This window comes from Chionomys nivalis, chromosome 22, assembly GCF_950005125.1.
Source record: "Chionomys nivalis chromosome 22, mChiNiv1.1, whole genome shotgun sequence".
In the NCBI taxonomy this organism is placed as follows: Eukaryota; Metazoa; Chordata; class Mammalia; order Rodentia; family Cricetidae; genus Chionomys; species Chionomys nivalis.
The window spans coordinates 19,608,561-19,628,494 of NC_080107.1; the positions used below are offsets into that span (position 1 = coordinate 19,608,561).

The window sequence follows — 19,934 nt, forward strand, 5'->3', positions numbered from 1 at the left end:
AATATATTTATTTTGTCTTAGGGTTTCTTTTTTATTTTTTTTTTTTTGGTGTTTTCTCCCTGCAAGACAGGGTTTCTTTGTATAGCCTTAGCTGTCGTTGGTTGTCCTGGAACTTGCTCTATAAACTAGGCTAACATCAAACTCAGAAACCTGTCTGCCTCTGTCTCCCAGCTGCTAGGGATACTGTAGTTACTTTTTCTATTGCTGTGACAAAACACCATGACTCAAACAGTTTCTAAAAGAAAACATTTAATTTGGAGGTTCATGACTCCAGAGGGTTAGTGTCCATGATCATCACGAACGTAGGCATGGAAGAGGGCCGGCAGAATGGGCAATGGAGCAGTAACTGAGAGCTTACATGTTAAGACAACCACTAAGAGAGAAAGAGACAGACAGACCAGACAGACAGACAGACATACAGACAGACAGGAAACGAGCGCTAACTAGAAATGGCATGGGTTTTTGAAAAATCAAAACCTATCCTCTGTGGCATACCTCCTCAAACAAGGCCACACCTCCTTATCTTCCCCAAGCAGTTTTACCAACTGGGGACCAAGTATTCAAACTTATGAGCCTATCGGGGCCAGTCTCATTCAAACCACCAAAGATGATGATATATGATTGAAATCCAAGGACAAAAGACACAGAAGCAGGAGGATAATGAGTTCCAGACCAACCTGAGTCACCGATTTCATTTAAGAAAACCACAAAACTAATATGGTTTTTGTCATTTCTCTGATTTAGTAATGCTAAGTATTTTTTCATTTTCTTGTTGGCCATTACAAGCACCTTATTAAATGAGTTCTTTTTCTCATTTGTTTGTCTTAACGATGTCATTCTGCTAAATGTGCAGTAATTTTTTTCTTTTTCCTCTACTGCTAGACTTAAGTGTTAAGTCTGTCTTTCCCAAAAAGAATGAGTAATAAGGCTGACTCTAGTACTGGTGGCACACACTTTTAGTCACAGCACACAGGAAGCAGGCCTCCCTGGTCTATATTAAGTTCCAGGATAATCAATGATACATAGAGAAACCCTGCCTTAAAAATAAAAAAGTAAATAAGTAAGTAAATAAATCAGGAATACTATTCTGGAGCAGTCAACCTGTAATCTTTTAAGTTGTGCTGTTCTATCCTAACAGTGTAAGGATGCAAAACTTTCTTTAAAAACAAAATGGCCTTTTAGGTCTGGCCCTTCACTTAAAATGTGTTTAGCAGCCAAGGTGGCACACATCTTTGGTCCCAGTGCTCAGAAGGCAGAGGCAGGTGGATTTACATAAATCTGAGGCACAACTGGTCTACATAGCAAGAAGTTCCAGGCCAGTTCTAAGTATACCAACCTTATAGTATATGGCAGAAGGTCATTCCTTTCAGGCTGATTAGATTCCATGGTGCAAATGAATATACGCCACACCCCATTTACCCATTCAACTGTTAGAGGACATTTGGGTTGTTTCCATCTTTTGGTTGTTATATATGTGGCTTTAAACACTGATATTCAAATATGTTGTCTTGCTGTCAATTCTTTGGTCCTACACTCAGAAATAGGACTGCTGTATCATAATGAAATTCTATCTTTAATCCTTAAAACTTACCACACTGTTTTCCATGACAGCTACACCACTTCATGTTCTTTGTCAAGCTGCAAATGTTCCAATTCCTGATGCCTGACAATGTCTACTTTGGTTTGGAATGACAATAGCTACCCAAAAGGTATATTGTCCAAAACTATAAAGTTTGATTTCCTACGTAGATGATTCAAACTATCTGATAAATATTTTGTGCGTACATAAGGATGGGATACAATTTTCATTTTCCCAAATACTGAAAGCCACTTAATTGAACAGCATTTACTGACCAGGTCTTCCGCTTCACCAGTAATGCCACCTATATTATAAACCAAGTTCTCAGAACACATGGGTCTATTTCTGGACAGCACCTTCAACAAATGGTGTAAGTCAAACTGGTTTATGCAGAAGAAAGAAAATAATCCATATCTCTCACCCTGCAAAAAACTCCAAATAGATCAAGGACCTCAATATACTAACAATATTCCCGAAGCTGATTATGTTTAGAACAGAATGTGAGAAATAGTATTGAAACCAACGGCTCAGGCACTAAGAACAATAACTAATAAATGGGACTTCATGAAGCTGAGAAGCTTCTTTACAGCAAAGGACACCAACATTCAGGCAAAGCAACAGCCTACAGAATGAGAAAAGATCTTCATCAATTCTATATCTGAAAAAAGATTAGCATCTAGAATACATAAAGAAAAATGAACATCAAGAAAACAAATAACTCCGTTAAAAATAGAGGAGAGAACAGAAAATTCTCATATGATGAAACACAGATGACTGAGAAACACTTTTTAAAATTCTCGATTATCTTCAGCCATCAGGGAAATGCAAATTAAAGCTACTTTGAGATTTCATCTAACTCCAGTTAGAACGGCCAAAATCAATAAAATAAATGACAGTACATGGTGGTGAGACCGCAGGGAAAGGAGAACACTTACTCATTGCTGGTGGGAGTGCAAACTTGTACAGCTAATATGGAAGTCAGTGTGGTAGCTCCTCAGGAAGCTGCGAATCAATATACCTTAAGATTCAGCTATACCCTTTGGGAATATGCCCAAAGGACTCTATATGCTCATCACATGTTCACTGCTGCTCTATTCATAATAACCACAAATTGGAAGCAGCATAGACATTCAGCAACTAATGAACAGATAATGAAAATGAGTTACAAAAGTTGCACATAAATGGTTGCAGGTAGACACAATCATCCTGAGTGAGATAACCCAGACCCAAAAGGACAAATATTGAAGGCTTTCTCTTATATGTGGATACTAACTTTCAACATTTGTATTACAGTCCTAATAACCACAGAGGTTATATATAAAGGACTAGTAGATTGTTATGCCAAGACAAAGGGAAAACTAGAATAGGAGGATTAAACAGGGAGGAGAATCTGAGAAACTCACGAGATATTGGGGAGGGACAATTAATACTAAAGGCCATCTGAAACACCTACTACTGTAGAAGCTTACTCATATACACATATATGAGAAAAATCTAAATGAAGTCACCAAATAATAAGGGCAATAATGTCCCACCAAGACACTGTATGCAACTGAGTAAAACGCAGCGGGTCATGGAAACCCCCAAACATCACAAGCTACTGTCAAGTCTATTGGTTGCTCTCTGCAATCTGAAGGTAAGGTCCTACTGCAGACAATACTTACACAATTAAAGAAAGAGAGGTTAGTGCCTAACCAGAAGCTTCACCCCCACTGACTAGCATTCATGGTACTAGAAGGGAGTCTGTATACTACTGGAGGACAAAGGGAATCATCAATATCATGCAGGTACCAACTCTGCATTCTACAACAATGACCGTCCTGCAGGATACACTGGTGCAATAGTGGCACAAATGTACAGGAATAACCAACCACTTATTGCTTGGACTTAAACCAGGTCATGAGACAGATTTCATAACTAACAATGCTAAACCTGAGTCAAGAACCTGAGACTAGATATAGGTCATAAGTCTATATGAAAGGAAAATAACAATAAAATGACTCCTAGTGACATACTGCTACATGCATAAATCTATGCACTACTCAACCCACACCAGAGAAGCTTCTTGCAGTATATGGGAATTAACACAGAAAGAGAGGGAGGTTTTGGAGTACTCACTCCTAAATGGGATGTTTTCATCAAACCCCTCCCTCAAGGGTCAGGGAGTTATATAGACAGGGAGTCAGAAAGACTTTAAGAGTCTGTGGTGTTTTGAAAGAAAATGGCCCCCAAAAGGGAGAGGCACTCTTTGAAGATGTGCCTTTACAAAGTAGGTGTGGTCTTGTTGGGGAAAATGTATCACTGTGGAGGCTTTGAGGTCTCATATATGCTCAAGCTACATCCATGAGAAAGATCACTTCCTGTTGCCTGCGGGAACAAGATGTAAGAACTCTTAGCTCCTTCCAGCACAATATCTGCCTGCACACTGCCTTGCTTGCTGCCATGATGATAATGGACTAAATCTCTGACTGTAAGTGAGGAGTTGCCATAGGCGTCGTTTCTCTCCACAGCAATGGAAACCCTAACTAGAACACTAAGGGTGACCCATTTTGATGAAGAGAAAGGAGCTGAAGATTAGGCTCAGTTTTGGTCAATGGCTTAATCAACACAGATACTAGGATTTCAAAAAATAGCCTTTACTTCGGGCCCATAGAAGCATGTGGAGCAGTAACACATGCTGATTACATAAGACACAGAAATCCTGCATTTTGTTGTCTTATTTTCTTCATCTGTACCCTTGACAACAAAACTCTAATAAGAACAGTAGAAATTATCAAAGCTGAGAGGGTCCAGGGGACTATAAGTCCATAGTTAGTGGGTCAAACTTGGAAACATCTGCACTGCAGCCAGCCTCTAAAGTCATGGCAATATGGCTAAGGACAAAGCCCAGAACTTGTAATCTGATGGTAACTCCAGGTTTTACTTTGAACTGTTCTGCAACATTCCCAAGAGGAAGTAAACAAGAGTAAAATAAAATTTAAGAGAGAAATAAATAGATCACCTAGTATTTGAAAAAAAGAGATACCACAAGAAGAATTCCTCCACATTATCCTTCTGAGAGCCTGCCCCTAACCAGAGAGGAAATACATGAAATAGGTTGCTAAGTAGGACATATTGAAGTTCCAACAAATTTACAAACTGAGGACCCTGAGATTAGCTAATAAAATCAGAAACAAAAGAGAGCAAACACTGACTGAGTTTCCTACATTCTACAAAGGTTTACAGAGATGACTGTGAAACAATATTAACTCAATCTGTGGCCATTATTTCATGTATAGCAATTTTCAGAGCAGATTTATAATATGAATAAATAACATATCTAATAATTAAGGAAAGTTATTTTGGTATCCAGATATGACTCAACTTCAGTTAAGAATTCTGCTAAGGCAATGCCTTATAATTTGCACATAAATTTGTCGTATCTCCATGACAGAGAGTGAATTTACATAGATAAAGAAAATGAAGTCTCATAATAAAACTGGCTAACAATAAAGTATAAAAAATGTTCAAAACTAACAAAAACAAATGAAATTTTAGTCTGCTTCAGCATACAATAAGAGAATCACAAAAAATGGCACTTTTTAAAGTATTTATCAATAACAAGCCATGACAGGCCTAATCAAGATTATGTAAGGTGCTTTTAAAACACACACACAAATCATTTATTAAGTCTCAAAACTGTGTTTATTCCTCTTTATTTGAATGAAAGAAGACAACATACTAATAGTAATATAGAAATGAGAGAAAACTGGGAACTAAGAGACTAAAGTTGCGAAAGAAAATGATATCTAATAACCTTTCGTTAATTAAGGGAACAGATAACGAGAAATATAATCAGAACCTAGAGGGAAAGTGCTGGGTGGTGAGCAGTGGCAGAGCACTTGCTGAGCACATGTGAGGCCTGGGCTTTGAGCCTCGACACACCAAAAGAGAATACCTCTTTAGCTGGAGGCAAACAGAAGACCTTCTGTCAGAGACCCTTCCAGAAACCAGCTACCCAGTATCTTCAACAAAATAAACGATACAAAAACAACTGAAAGAGCATGAAGGAGAGAGAGCATGAGCAAGGAACTCAGGACCGTGAGGGGTGCACCCAAACACTGAGACAATGGGGATGTTCTATCGGGAACTCATCAAGGCCAGCTGGCCTGGGTCTGAAAAAGCATGGGATAAAACCGGACTCGCTGAACATAGCGGACAATGAGGACTGCTGAGAAGTCAAGAACAATGGCAATGGGTTTTTGATCCTACTGCACGTACTGGCTTTGTGGGAGCCTAGGCAGTTTGGATGCTCACCTTACTAGACCTGGATGGAGGTGGGAGGTCCTTGAACTTCCCACAGGGCAGGGAACCCTGACTGCTCTTCGGGCTGCTGAGGGAGGGGGGAGTTCATTGGGGGAGGGGGAGGGAAATGGGAGGCAGTGGCGGGGAGGAGGCAGAAATCTTTAATAAATGAATGAATGAATGAATGAATGAATGAATAAATAAATAATTAACAGGAGGAAACAGCTCTCAGTCACAGTTTCATTCTGAGATTCCAGAAGCCAGAATCCCCATTTTCAATACACATTTAACTCATTTAATAATGGTTAAATCCACTAAAATTATTAAATTTTTAATCCAGTTTTCATTGAAAAAAAAAACAGTATAAAAGAAAGCATAAAAACATCAAAGGAAACACTAATGGTAAAAGCAGCTATCATCAGCTCGCCCACGCACATAACTACTAGCAGAAGTCTAAAGTTAAGACAACAGACTGAGTCAATGGATCCATTTTCTGATCCACTAAAAAGTATGCCATGCTATATTTTCATGTGTAACATTAAAAAATTTGTGTTATAAACTTAAAAATAACATGTTTTAAGCTTTTATTTTTTGAAAAGACAACTTTATAAGCTCACATATCCCAACATTTTAAACCAAACAACTGAACAAGAACAAAATTCAGCATTACCAGGAGAAAAGGCTAAAATGTTTCAAGTGCTACTTGGTGCTGTGGTCCAGCCATGGTGCTCTGTTGGACAACTGCACACACACCAGGAAACAGTCTTGCATACTAACCTGGCCCAGTCCAGGCATACCTCCTCCAAGTCTAAGAAGTCTGTCCATATTTCTAGAAAACAGAAACAAAGGAAAACGTTCCTAAGCACAAAAGTGTTTACTCAATTGCTATCTATATAATTCACCTTCAGTCACTCAGTATGTCAAAAATATTGGTGGTAATTACAACACAACATCAGACTTCCTGTTAATTAACACCACATATTAATTCAAGAAGCTGTCTTCCATGCTAATTAACAGACCTTATTTCACTGCTTTGGTTTTGGGTTATCCCCAGTTTTAAAGACAAGCAATCTTAGCATACTTTCAAAACTTTGCTATCCTTAAGTTAATTATATTTTCTTATTGTTATCTAATAAAGTACCTGGATGGGGGGGGGTGCCTGGAATACTTATCATATGTATGATTGAATTTCCTTCAATTTGTTCGGAGTGTACAAATAAAAATCTACACTTTTAAATTAAATTTTAACATCCTCATTAGTAAGTGCTGCGCTAATTAACTTACAGCTTGTCAGTTATCATCAAAACTGCATGTGAAAGACACTGTGAGTAGAGTATGGATCTCTGAATTAGCATCAAAGGCTTTTTAAAAGTGAACTCATTATATTAAAAGAAAATACTAGAGAGTAAACATTAAATGCATTAAGATAGTGTTCTAGAACCCACGCAGATACACTTATTTCAGATGTAGAGATACACATTCCTTCATGGCTGCTATTCTCAATCACAATTTCTGAGTTAATTATTACAACTTTGAGATATAAGTTTATCTTTGGCATCTGGAATAACTCAAGAAAATACTCATAAGCACAAGAAGCTCACAAAAGGAAGAAGAAGGAAAGAGTAGCTGTGCTTACATGGCCTTGGACACAGAATAAAGAAAGAAATTATTCAAGGATAGGAGGGTAACTAAGTCCAAAAATGAAAACAAAGCAACAGTATTTTTACTTCAAAACTACGACTGTGCCTTATATTCATCTTCTTACTAAGTGCATACTTAGATTATCAAAATTATAATATAAACTAAGTGTTAAGAGATTAGTTTTTGTTCAAGCTTTATCTTGAACTATTGCAAACTAAACCCCAGTAACATACTTAAATCATCACAATTCTGCCCAATTATGTTTGTTGAACCAGTTGGTAACAACTCAGTCCTGCTAATATTTAACAATCACAACATCACAAACTTGGTCAAGTCTGCACACAGAAAGGCACGCAAGTGACAGAGTCGGGACACTTCCCAAGCGAGGACCCTGGCTGATGAAACCATCACCTACATTAAAAAGCCACATGAAATGCCTCAGCAGCCCCATTCCAGTCTCTATGACTCCAGGCAAATGGGATTCTGGCTGCTAACAGTACAGAACAGCTCTGCTACTTTAAAATGGTATAAAAACAGAACCGCAGATTTTTTTGTCTGACTTTTTCTTTCACACATGTCTGTGAGATTCACAACAGATAAATTCATCTGTATAAATGAAAAGGCAAGAAAATTTGGTATTTCAGGCAAAATCTAATCTTCACAACCATACTTATCTGCCTAATTATAATTACAAATATCATCTCTATCAAGTTCCTCAACTCAAATAGTGATTCAGTACAATCCCTTTTAAACAATCTTGTGTATCTTAAAATATTAAGGATATTTTCTCTACAATGTAATTCTACAGAAAAAAATTTTTTGGACCACTTCAATCTCACAAAGCTAAAGAACCAATGGGGGTGGCAACATACATTTCAGAGTACATACACATAGATTCATTCTAGGCCAAAGTCGATTCCCAGCTGTGTTAGTTTATCTACTTTCGCTGTGCTGTTTCTAATGATATTACACAGACTCCAGATGCTGTGAATATACATGAGCGATGTGGGGAGCAGAGGGAAAGAAAAATCTGGCAGGTCAAATTTGTGTTTTTCACAAAACTAGATGTCTCAGCAAACAAGAAAAGATATTTAACAAATTAAAACACTTAAGATGAACACATTTTACAAAAATACTAACATTTGGAAATGAAATATATTGATAAATATTCTAAATCATACAACTTCCTAAAATCTGGTTATCACACATATTCATAATTTGATTTCTGTTAAAGATAATACATTTACATAGCATCTATCAGATCCTAAAACAACAGTTCAAGGTAAAATACACTCTTAAACCTTACCTGTTCAGTAACTATCACTCTTACAGTGTTGGGCCTCAATTTGTTGAATTTGGCAAATTCCTTATTAACTCCAATTCTTGCTAATTTTGGCAGGTATAATTTTTCACAAGTAGTTTTTTTTTCTCTCTCTCCCCTAAAAAAGAAAGGTACTGAATTGAGAAATGAGGCTATTTTTTATCTCCTCCAAAAGAATCTTTAAAATAAGCAAAGTTCTACAAGTGAAATAGAAGTCAATATCCCCCCAGTGCTAGGGACTGGACAGGGCCTCACCCATGCTAGACAAACACTCTTACATCACAGCTCTAACACCGATTTTTAACAAATATTTCTAGAGAGCACGGATATATTTACCACCCATGCAGTTGTTGGGCATAGAGATCACTGTTACATCGTGTGTATGTATTTTACTTTTGCCACTGACTCTGAGGACTGGTATTTTATAGCTCTCAGTATTCTGAGGTCTCTCAAAAAATAATATTTACTTATAGTTTTAAAAAGAGTAAGAATCACTTTATTATAATCTGCATAGAGGTTCAATACAAATTTCGAAACTTGTACATAAAAGACCCTACTAGTATTATTTATCTTGAAAACGATCTCCACAATTCTTGCAATTAGGTCACCCATTAATTATTCACAACTATGATAAAAATAAAAAAAATGTAAAGCACTTAAGAATTGTATAAAATGCAGAGGGAAATAAATTATATCAACAATATTATCCTTTAATTCCTACTATGTTGACAAAAGCATTATTTTGCTTTCAAAAATACGCAGAAGACCCTGAGTTTGAAACCAGTCCAAGTTCCACAATAAGATCCTGTCAAAAAACACAAGAAAACAAAAGGCCAGAAACATTAAATATGATTTAATTCCCTCTCTGAACACACTTCAAAATTTACAAGTTTACATTTTCCACCCACAATCGCAAAGGGATAAACACTGAGAGAGAAATGTTTCATTCTTTTTTGTTTTTGTTTGTTTGTTTGTTTGGTTGGTTGGTTTTCCAAAACCAGGTTTCTCTCTGTAACAGTCCTGGCTGTTCTGGAACTAACTCTGTAGACCAGACTGGCCTTGACCTCACAGAGATCTGCCTGTCTCTGCCTCCCAAGTGCTGGAATGAATTAAATGTGTGCGCCACCACTGCCTGGCAAAAGTTTCATTCTTTTTGCAGATCCCAAGTGAATGCAAAGCAGCAGGCATTCTTGTCTCTGCTGATAGTTTTCAGTTAAAAATCAGAGTATTAACTTTGGTACTAATAACATCCAGAACCTTGAATTTTGCCGTGGGGGCTGTCTAATGTATTACAGAGTGTTAGAAATATCTTTGACCCCTACACACTATATGTTAGCAAAAATGACTAACACATTGTTAATAAAAAAAAGCCTCCAAACATTGTTAAGTGTCACTCAGTGGGGCAAAATCACTCACAATTGAAAAGCACTGCCATAAACAAAATCTGAAGTTATGAATTTTGAGATAACACTATCCTAAGTAAATTTTTTCAAACTTAAAAAAGGAGTTCTGTAAACAATGTGGCAGTTGTTCAAAAATTTAAACACAGAATTATTTACCATACAGCCCACCAATTCTATTCCTAGATATATGACACAAAAATTTAAAACACATCTTTAAAATAAGACATGTACATTCATGTGTATAGCATTACTATTCATGATACCCAAAACGTGGCAGTAGTTCATATGCCCATCACACAGTGAATAAACAAATTCTATCATATACACACACAATAGAATGCATGAAATACCACTTGGCTATTAAAAAAACAAAGTAATGACACATTTTACAACCTGGCTGAACTTGAAAACATGTAAGGACTGGAAATGTAGCCCAGCCACTGAGTGGTTGCCTTGGTGTAAAAGCTGCGCTCAATCCCTAGCACAAGAAAAAAGGAATGAAGGGGGAGGGGAGGAAAGGAGGAATGAAGGGGGAGGGGAGGAAAGGAGGAAGGGAGGAAGGAGGGAGGAGACCAGGGAGGGAGAGAGGGAGAGAGGGAGGAGACAAGGGAGAGAGGGGTGAACCAGGCCTAGCATGAGTGATGGTTTTAACTTCCAGGCTGACATAACCTAGAATGGCTCTGAGCTGAGAAGAGTCTCAATAAAAGATTATCTAGATCAGGTTGGCCTAAGGGCACATATGGGGTGTGGGAGGGACTGTTTAGACTGTCTTAATTGCTTTAATTTATATGGAAAAACATAGCCAGAAACCAGGCAATATCATTCCCTGGTTTGGGATCCCAGATTGGGCAAGAAAAGAGAAAGCTAGCTGAGTACTAGGTACACACTCATTTCTGTTACTAACTGTTGATGTCAAGGGACTACGTGCTTCAAACTCCAACCCTGACTTCTCCAAAGTGATGATAGACTACAATCTGAATTTAAAAGATAAAAATAATTCCTTTCTCCCCTAAATTTTTTTAACGGGGGAGGGGGATTATAACAGCAATAGGGATATCATGTGATTCCACTTATATGAAAAATACAGTAAGTCTATTAGAGGAAATCAAGAAAACTGAAACATACAGCATTTTCATCATGCTTGACTTTGCTGGGTCACCCAGACGCCCCATCAGGCCTCTCCAGTCTCCAGCCCCTCCCCACGGACACCATTCCCGTCCCAGCACTCCCTTCCCACATTCGCGTTACTTTTGTCAGTTCCTTTCTTAAAGCTCCATTTCCCCCATCGGATAGACTCCATCTACCTTCCTGATCTTTATCCAATCTCCCACAAATACACATTTATAAAAATTAGACTAGGATCAACATATGAGAGAGAACGCGTGGTATTTGTCTTTATGAACCTGGGTGAATGACCTTATTTAATGTCCTAATTTCCAGTTTCATTCATTTTCATGCAAATTTCACAATTTCATTTTTCTTTACAATTTAATAAAATTCTACTGTACGGCCACCTTTCCGTGGTCCATCCACGTGCTGGTGGACAGTGAGACCAGTTCCATTTCCCTGCTGCTGCCAGCAGAGCTTCCTCTCCCGCGTTCATCGGGGATTCTATGGTTCTAATAGTCCTCCAGCCTGAAATGAGATGGGATTTTAGAGTAGTTTTACTTCGTTGTTTTCCTGGTGGGTAAAATGCCGAAAACCTTTTAAAATGGCTACTACTCATTTGTGTTTCTTCTTTTGTGAACTCTGTTCAACTCATTACTGACTGGCTGCTGTTTTCTTAACAAAGACTTTTTTTGTGTGTATACAATGTTTGTGGGTATGGGTGGGGGGTGTTAAAGTTTTGGAGTTTAATTTTTGTGGCTCTTTATATACTCTAGATATTAACCCCCTGTCAGAAGTATATCTGGCAAAGATTTTCTCCCATTCTGCAGGCTGTCTGTTCACTCTGCTGATAAGTTTTTTTTTCTGTACAGAAGCCTTTTAATTTCATGTAATTCCATTTGTCAATTCTAATTGGTATTTATAAATCTAAAAATAAAATGTTTTACAATTGAGGCAAATATGATGGCTCTCCTCCATTCAACAAAATCATGAGCTGTCAATGTTTTTAAAAGTATTACAAATGGGAAAATGAAAAGCTCTGGAAATGGGAGGTAGTGATACAGTGATTCAACAAAGAGAATAAACCAAACACTGCAGAACTACATATAAAAACAGTTAAATCACAATTTTACTGTATCACACTCACAGTCCTACTAAACGTGTACTTACACTTTGGGATTTTTGGCAGCCCTGAGGATCGAACCTAGAGCTTCTTCCAAGCATTCTATGACTGAACTATACCTAGCTCCTATCACACTAATCTTCACAGAGACAGACAGTCCAGGCTAGGCACACTCAAAGGATGCTGCCCATCTGAGCTACCTATACTTTCAAAATCAGAAAAATACAGAATATCACTTATAACCACTAAATCACACTTTATTAACATCTCGAATATAATTTTCGCCATCCCTTTATTTTCTATCTTTAAGTTATTACCAAGATGATCTAAAAGTGCAAGAAATAAAACAGTCCACAGGATGAGATAAACGATGACTACCTTTCTTAGTATATGGGGGTTATGTGCTATCATCCTGCAGCAGAAACGCAAACTGGCTCTAATACTCATTAGCAGTGCGTCCCTCGGTCAATTACCTCTCCTCTGCAACGTCCTCATCCACAAAAAGAGAGCATCTGGTTCTCGGAGCCGTTTAGAAGAAAGAAGTCAGTGCACACAGAAACACATTCAACACGATCATAGGCATGTAATAAGCTAGGAATGCTACCCGCTACACAAAATGGCTTTAGCATCAGCACTCACCATCCTAGAGCAGCTTCTTCCTCACTCTGAAGCCACTTAGTGGACCTCAGAACACCAAGTACGTCTCAGAAATGAATTCATCACATGGGAGACAGGAACATAATTTTCAGAGGTTCAAAAGATAAACTGTGCACCATAACATAAAAAAGAACTCTTTTGTTTTGTTTTGTTTTGTTTTGGGAGATGGGGTTTCTCTGTGTAGCCCATCCTTGAACTCACACTGGAGATTGGGTTGGTCTCGAACTGACAGAGATCCACCAGTACCTACCTCCCAAGTGCTGGGATTAAAGGTGTGAGCCGCCACCACACCTGGCTAAAAGAAAACACCTTCAATTCTCAGAAATAGAAGCAACGTAAAAGGTTTATAGATCTAAACTAAGCTTACACATGTCAAAAAACTGAGGATTTAAGAGCCCACTCATTAAGAGACTCACTTTGATATTTTCTTCAATTTACTTTATTTTTATGTGTGTGAGTGTTTTGCCTGAATGCATGTATGTGCACCACATAAATGCCTGGTGTCCAGATCCCCAAGAGCTAGAGTTACAAATGGTTGTGAGTGGCCACGTGGGAGCTGGGGGCCAAACCTGACTCCTGTGCACCCCAAAATGATAACTTTGCTTAACACGTTTATTACCACAACATGAATTGTTTCGCATACATGTATAACACACATACACACAGTGACATCTAGAACCCTTATAGGAAAGTGTACAAAACAAGCATCTACTTGAAATGTGACTCACCACTTAAGCTCTCAGGGCAGTGTCGTGACTAAAATGCAGTAATTTTAGAGCATGTACACGTTAACTTTACATCAGTTCTCAAATTCTTACTGGTACTGTATGAAACAACGACTATCTAAAAAGCAGGACCTTCGCAGCTGTATTAATTTTGAGTTTTCAACCTTTCAACCTTTTCCTAAGGATCCTAACATAACAAAAACACATATCCTTCATACAAAATCACACAATGTTTAGTCATTCAGGCTTATCATCATCTCCTACTTCACTGCTTCACTTCCCATTCCCGTGTAAACAAACATTCTCAAACTAATAGTAAATCCTTTCGATCTACTTAGGTTTGTGACCTCACTAGATCTCTACAGCTTCAGTTCTCCACTCTCCGATCTGTGGAAGGGAGGAACTTCCTCCTTACTTTGTTCCAGTAGAATCACAACCAGAAAGAGTAAAAATTAAATTTAATTCTTTAAGTAGAATTTTTCCACCTTTTGATTTTCAATTCAGGATCTCGACTTGTGGCCCTGGCTGGCCTGAACCTTGCTACAGACCAAGCTGGTGGCACACCTGCAGCAATCCTATCTCCTGAGTACTCACTGGAACTACAAACTTTGGGAGCCACCAGCAAGGTGGCTGTACAGGAAAGAGCTTGCTGCCTAGCCTGATGATTAGTCTGAGCACCAAACCCACATGGTCTACAGTCGTGGGATTCTTGGCAGTCAGTGGACTGAGTGCTGCAGGCTGTCCAGATTCTTTCTCCCCTCCTCCAACCCTGTCTGTCTGTCTCTTTCTTTCAGTGAACCAACATTTTAAAAGTTAGAAAACAAGATTCCACTCCAGCCCCCACTTAGAAGACTAAGAATTTAGTCTTAGAAGAAATATAGCTATCTACTGCAATCACTAATTATAACATTTAAACAAAACATTTGCAAAGTACTAGCTTGTGTGCTCAAAATTTAAATATGCGATAGGAAAACAGAGTTAAGAACGGCTCTAGAACCAATCAGCTTACATCTGAATCCAGAGCTCACCACCTACCTGTTATAATATGTAGAACAATCACTTTCTTCTACAATCAGACACTAAAGTTCATCTACAAAATATGTCACCTTGCCCAGTCTGCTGTCACAACAGAGCCTGGAAGGAATACCCTGGGAACCCAATAAATGCTTTCACCACTACAGCTCTCTTAAAACTGATAAAGATCATTCAACCCAATGCTTTCACCTGACAGATGAGGATAACAAGGGATCACAGCAAGACTGCGGACAGCACATCACAAGCAGACATCTTGTGCGTACCTCATTACGCAGGAATGGTCTTCCTGGGCAGACCCTGAATATCAAAACACTGCTGGAATATGAAAACCAAAAAGGCACAACTGCTGCTTCTTACTGACTTTCAAATGAGTGATTCTGAATCTACGTACTATACTAATGCAAAGTTTATATGGCAAGTCTAAAAGACGATGAATCCAGTCACTGTGGTCAAAATCCAGCTTTTTAACTAGAATAGCAATGCATTATTACAAAAGATCTCAGGAGGTGAGGCTGGGATGGATGTCACAAACCCTATAGGTGAGACTAAAATAAAAGATCATTACTTCAAAATATTTTCTTTTGACAAGATTTAATTTTATTTTAGACAAATTCAAGACAACTTTCAGTTTTCAACCAAGTGTACCTAAACTATAGTTAATTATGAACCACTGTACATCTTAATATCTGTACATACACGACCTGTGCACTTTGTTTAAGCCAGATAATTTATTTGTATTATTTTTAATTCCGTCCGTATAGGTGGGTGGGTATCTGCACATCTGCACAGATAGATACCTGGAGACACCTGCAGAGCTAGAGTTACAATCCACTGTGAGCCACTGGATATGGTACTGAAAACAGAACCTGGGTCCTCTGCAATTGTAGTAAGTGGGCCTGCCTCTGCCTCCTCCTAAGCGCTGGGATTAAGGTGTGTGCTGCTGTATACTCTTAACACTGAGCTATCTCTCTAGGCACCAAATCGTACAATTCAAACATTAAAAATGAACCACTTTGTGAGCTAACAGGCAAGAAGGCCACCCTTGGTAGTTATCTTCCCTGACACTCTGGGGCAGCTTCCATTTCCAGCATAGGGAAGCGCTTGTCTGGTTGCTTTACTTACACTGTGCTTGCAGCAGTACAAGGGCTCGGTATTGAGGCACAGTCCTAAAATGTCAGCACTGGGGAGGCTGAGGCAGGGGATCACAGCCGTTAGAGGTTAGCCTGGGTTGTGTGGGGAGATGCCATCTCAAAAACAAACAAACAACAACAAAACACCACCACAAAAAAAAAAAAACCCACCATATATGCTTTTATCTGAAGTTACAGAACAAGGTCTTTCCCTTTATCCTGGACTGTCTGTAACCAGTTTACACAAACAAGAATGCCCCAACTTCTGGCCATTCCCCCACCTTTTCCTCCGAGCGCTGGGGGTGATCACACTAGAACTGTATTTCTTTGCTAATTTTAAAGCCTTTTATGGCAAATGTTTATTAATGTTTGGGTTTTTATTTTTTTTTTGTCGTGAGACAGGGCCTCACTGTGTATCCAGTCAGCCCTGATGACCAGGAACTCAGTTTGTCCAGGCTGGCCATGAACTCAAAAAGATAAACTTGCAGAGCTTCCAGGGGGCTGGGATTAAAAGTGTTCACCACAAACTGGAACTTACTTGTCATTTCAGTTCCAATCATTTTTCCCTCTGTGCTGAGGTGGGATTACAAGCCTGTAATTGCAGCATTTGGGAAACTGAGGCAGGCCAGCATGGTGTACATAATTAGTTCTAGATCAAACAGAAATACAGAGACTTTGTCTCCAAATAAATTAATAAGTAAACAGACGATCACAAAATTTCTTAAGACTTTTGAAATGTTGACGTTATTCTTTTGACAATGAGCTCGATTCACAGAAAAACAGAGTTCCAATAAGCCACAGCAGCGGTAGTTGGTTTCTACTTTACTCAAAAAAAGAACTGTAACCAACCCACAGACCAGCACCCAAATGGAGCAAATACTGCAAGCAATGGCACAGCAGGAATAACCAAACTTTATTTTAAAAATATTCAGGATTAAAAGCCATGTCTCTCTGAAGGTTTTTAAACCTAAGTACACACGATGAAGAAAACATGCACTCTCTTGAAACTAGCTCAGCCCACCCTCTCTCCTTTGCTTCCTCAGACTGTATACAAGTTTTTCAACACAGGAGGGCTGAAGACGAAAACAAACAGGCCATAAACAGGGTTCTGCTACTTCATGGGGAAAAGGCTCCCAAGCTAGAGGACGCAGAAATGTTTGCAAGGAGGTGACATCCAAACCGGACTCTGCCAGAGACCCGGAGATATAGGAAGAGAAGACCAAGGGGCCGGTGCTTCCCATCAGGCCCCGGACTCCACGGGTAACCTGGCCGGGCAACGTGACTCAGGAAAGCCCGGGGCTTGCGGCGGCCTAGCGTGGCTGGCTCCCGGATCTTCCCGGACCCGCCTCGGGGTTCGGCTGAGGCCGCCTGCAGGGAGGTCGCGGTCTGCACCCTACCTGGCCTTGCGGCAACCCGGCGACGAGAGCAGCGCCTCACACTCAACAAGGACCTGGCTCCGAGAACCGGCGATGAATCAGCCCGATTCCATTCAAAAGAGTCGCCCAGGCCTCTGCCGAGAAGTACTTCCGGGTTCCCGGCTCTCCTTCGGCTTCCTTTCCCGCACCGCCAATTGGAGACCGCCGAGTTGGGGGGAAGGGGAGCGCACTGCGCACGCGCGGGCCGCCGCTCGCGCAGGCCCCGGGAGGCGGAAGTCGGGCTGGCCGCTCCGCCCTCCTGTTTTTCTCTGGGCGCCAAGTTGACTTCACGCCTCTGTCTCCCGGGTTTGGAAACTTTAGTGGATTTTGCTTTAAGGGGCTCTGCAACTCCTTGGTTCTGCTCTTTGCCGTTGTCTCCTTGGCTCTGCCCTTCGCCATCGCAGCCCTCCTCAAAAAGTAAAACCTTGAATTAAACTTACATTGGTCACTTCGAGAAGCCAAGGCTGTGATAAACAGGCTTTTTCCGCGTCTCAGTTTACCCCTTCTTGACTTCACTGCCTAAAAAGGATTAGAGATCTCCAGGAAATTGACCTTTAACCAGTGTTCCTGCCTCTTTAAGTTCAGCTGTTTACAGTATTGAAAAAAATTACTAATTAACAACAAACAACCTTTTCAACTTTGCTCTGTGTTAGATACTCAAAAAGCAATGTTACTAAAGAGATACTGACAGTTTCTAGCACATCATCTCCATTAAGGTCTCTCACCGTGTATATGGAATGCTCTCACTTTCTCAAATATCCTGAGATTCATCTTTTAAAGCATTTCTTAACAACAAAAAAAGACAACGTATTCGTAAATCAAATATCACAATGGAACTATTGGATGAAGGAAGAGAACAGATTACGGAATTGTGAAACTCACAAGAAAGACTAAGAATGAAGAGTTACTGGGCTTGGAGAAATAGCTCAGTTATTAACAGTTTGCACTACAGCTGGAGAGGAGCCAAGTTCGTTTTCCAGCACCCAGGATGGGCTGCCCAGAACAGCTTGAAAGTCCAGCTCAAAGATTTGGCCTCTCTGACCTTTAAGTGTGCCAGCCATGGTGCATATTCACATATTCTCTCTCTCTCTCTCTCTCTCTCTCTCTCTCTCTCTCTCTCTCTCTCTCTCTCAGACACACACACACACACACACACATACAATTTAAAACAAATCTAAAACCAAAAATAAGAACTGGTCGACATAGATATTTCAGGGGCTGGAGAACTGGCTCAGCAGCTAAGATCCTAGTTCATTTTTCAGCATCCACAATGAGCCACTCATACACAGCTACTTGTAACTCCATCTCCAGAGGATCCAGGGACCTCTTCTGTCCACCAGGGAACACTGTGCACACAGCATATACTGACATACATATAAAATGTTTAACCATTGTTGAAATATATTCACTGGCCCAACTCATCCCCATCTCAAACTTTCCCCCTCTTCTGACCCAACTTGGAGCCACTCTTCCCCATCTACTCTAGTTGGTATTGTTCCAACTAGTCCTGGGATTGTGGCTGAACCTACAAGGATCAAATAATTAAAGAGAACAAAGAGAACTGACTCTTCCCACTCTCCCTGCAGCTATTAATAGCTCCTTAGCTAATGGTGGGATTTGGTACCTACCATCTCACCTTGATGCTGGATTCTATGTGGCTTGAACATGCTTAGATCTTGTACATGCTGTCTCATCCCTATGAGTTAATACGTGCAACTGCCCTGCTGTGTCTAGAAAATACTGTTTCCTTGATGTTATCCACCGCCTCTAGTTCATACATCTTCTAGAAAGATCCCTGAGCCTTGGAGGAAGGAGTGGGATATGAATGTTTGACTTAGGGCTGAGCACTCAACGGTCTCCTATTCTCTGCACATTGACCCACTGAGAGACTTGTGTTAACTGGCATCTACACAAGAAGATTCTCTGGTGAGAGGTAAGATATGTTCTGATCTACTGGTATAGAAATGTTACTAGGAGTAATTTTAATACGATATCCATTTAGCAGAATAACAGTGTTGAGTTCTTTCTTAAGGCCTATGGCCTATCTAGCCACAGGTCTTGGCCCCTTTAACAGTGCTAGATACTGGTTCCATCTCCTGGAGCAGACCTTAGATATAGTCAGAAGGTGTTGGTGACTTTCATGACATTTGTGGCCCTATTGCATCAGTGGGCTTGTCTTGTCGGGCCAATTGTATTTGGAGTTTGCAAGGTTTCAGAGCTGGGTGAGACAGACAATTACTTTTCTCTGGTGTCATGCATTGCACCTCCCAGCACCATGAAAGTTAGCCAATAGGGATGGAGCTTCCAGGTAAGCACCAGCTTGGTTTCTCTGTGTTCTTTGAGTCAGCAATAGTATCAGACCATCAGGTCCTGGGGCATGGCCCAGAGTATCGGTCATAACCTATGAGCTTGGGGGTTGACTCTATTGGCCGACAACTCAAAATGAGGTAGCAAATTGCTGGTTCTGGGTTTTTATTTACTAACATGTGGTGTCAAATTGGGGTACTGCCCCGC

General features: G+C 39.9%; 1 protein-coding gene across 1 annotated transcript in view; it reads right to left on the minus strand.

The window, feature by feature from the left end:
* The window catches only part of Psmd14 (proteasome 26S subunit, non-ATPase 14), an 83,577-nt gene extending 66,010 nt beyond the window's left edge, over positions 1-17,567 (minus strand). The window contains exons 1-3 of the mRNA XM_057755394.1: positions 17,403-17,567; positions 8,811-8,943; positions 6,641-6,692 (exon numbers count right to left, since the gene is read on the minus strand). Coding sequence (XP_057611377.1) covers positions 6,641-6,688 — 48 coding nt within the window. The 5' untranslated portion in view covers positions 6,689-6,692; positions 8,811-8,943; positions 17,403-17,567. The remainder of the gene's footprint in view (positions 1-6,640; positions 6,693-8,810; positions 8,944-17,402) is intronic.
* Positions 17,568-19,934: the final 2,367 nt, after the last annotated feature.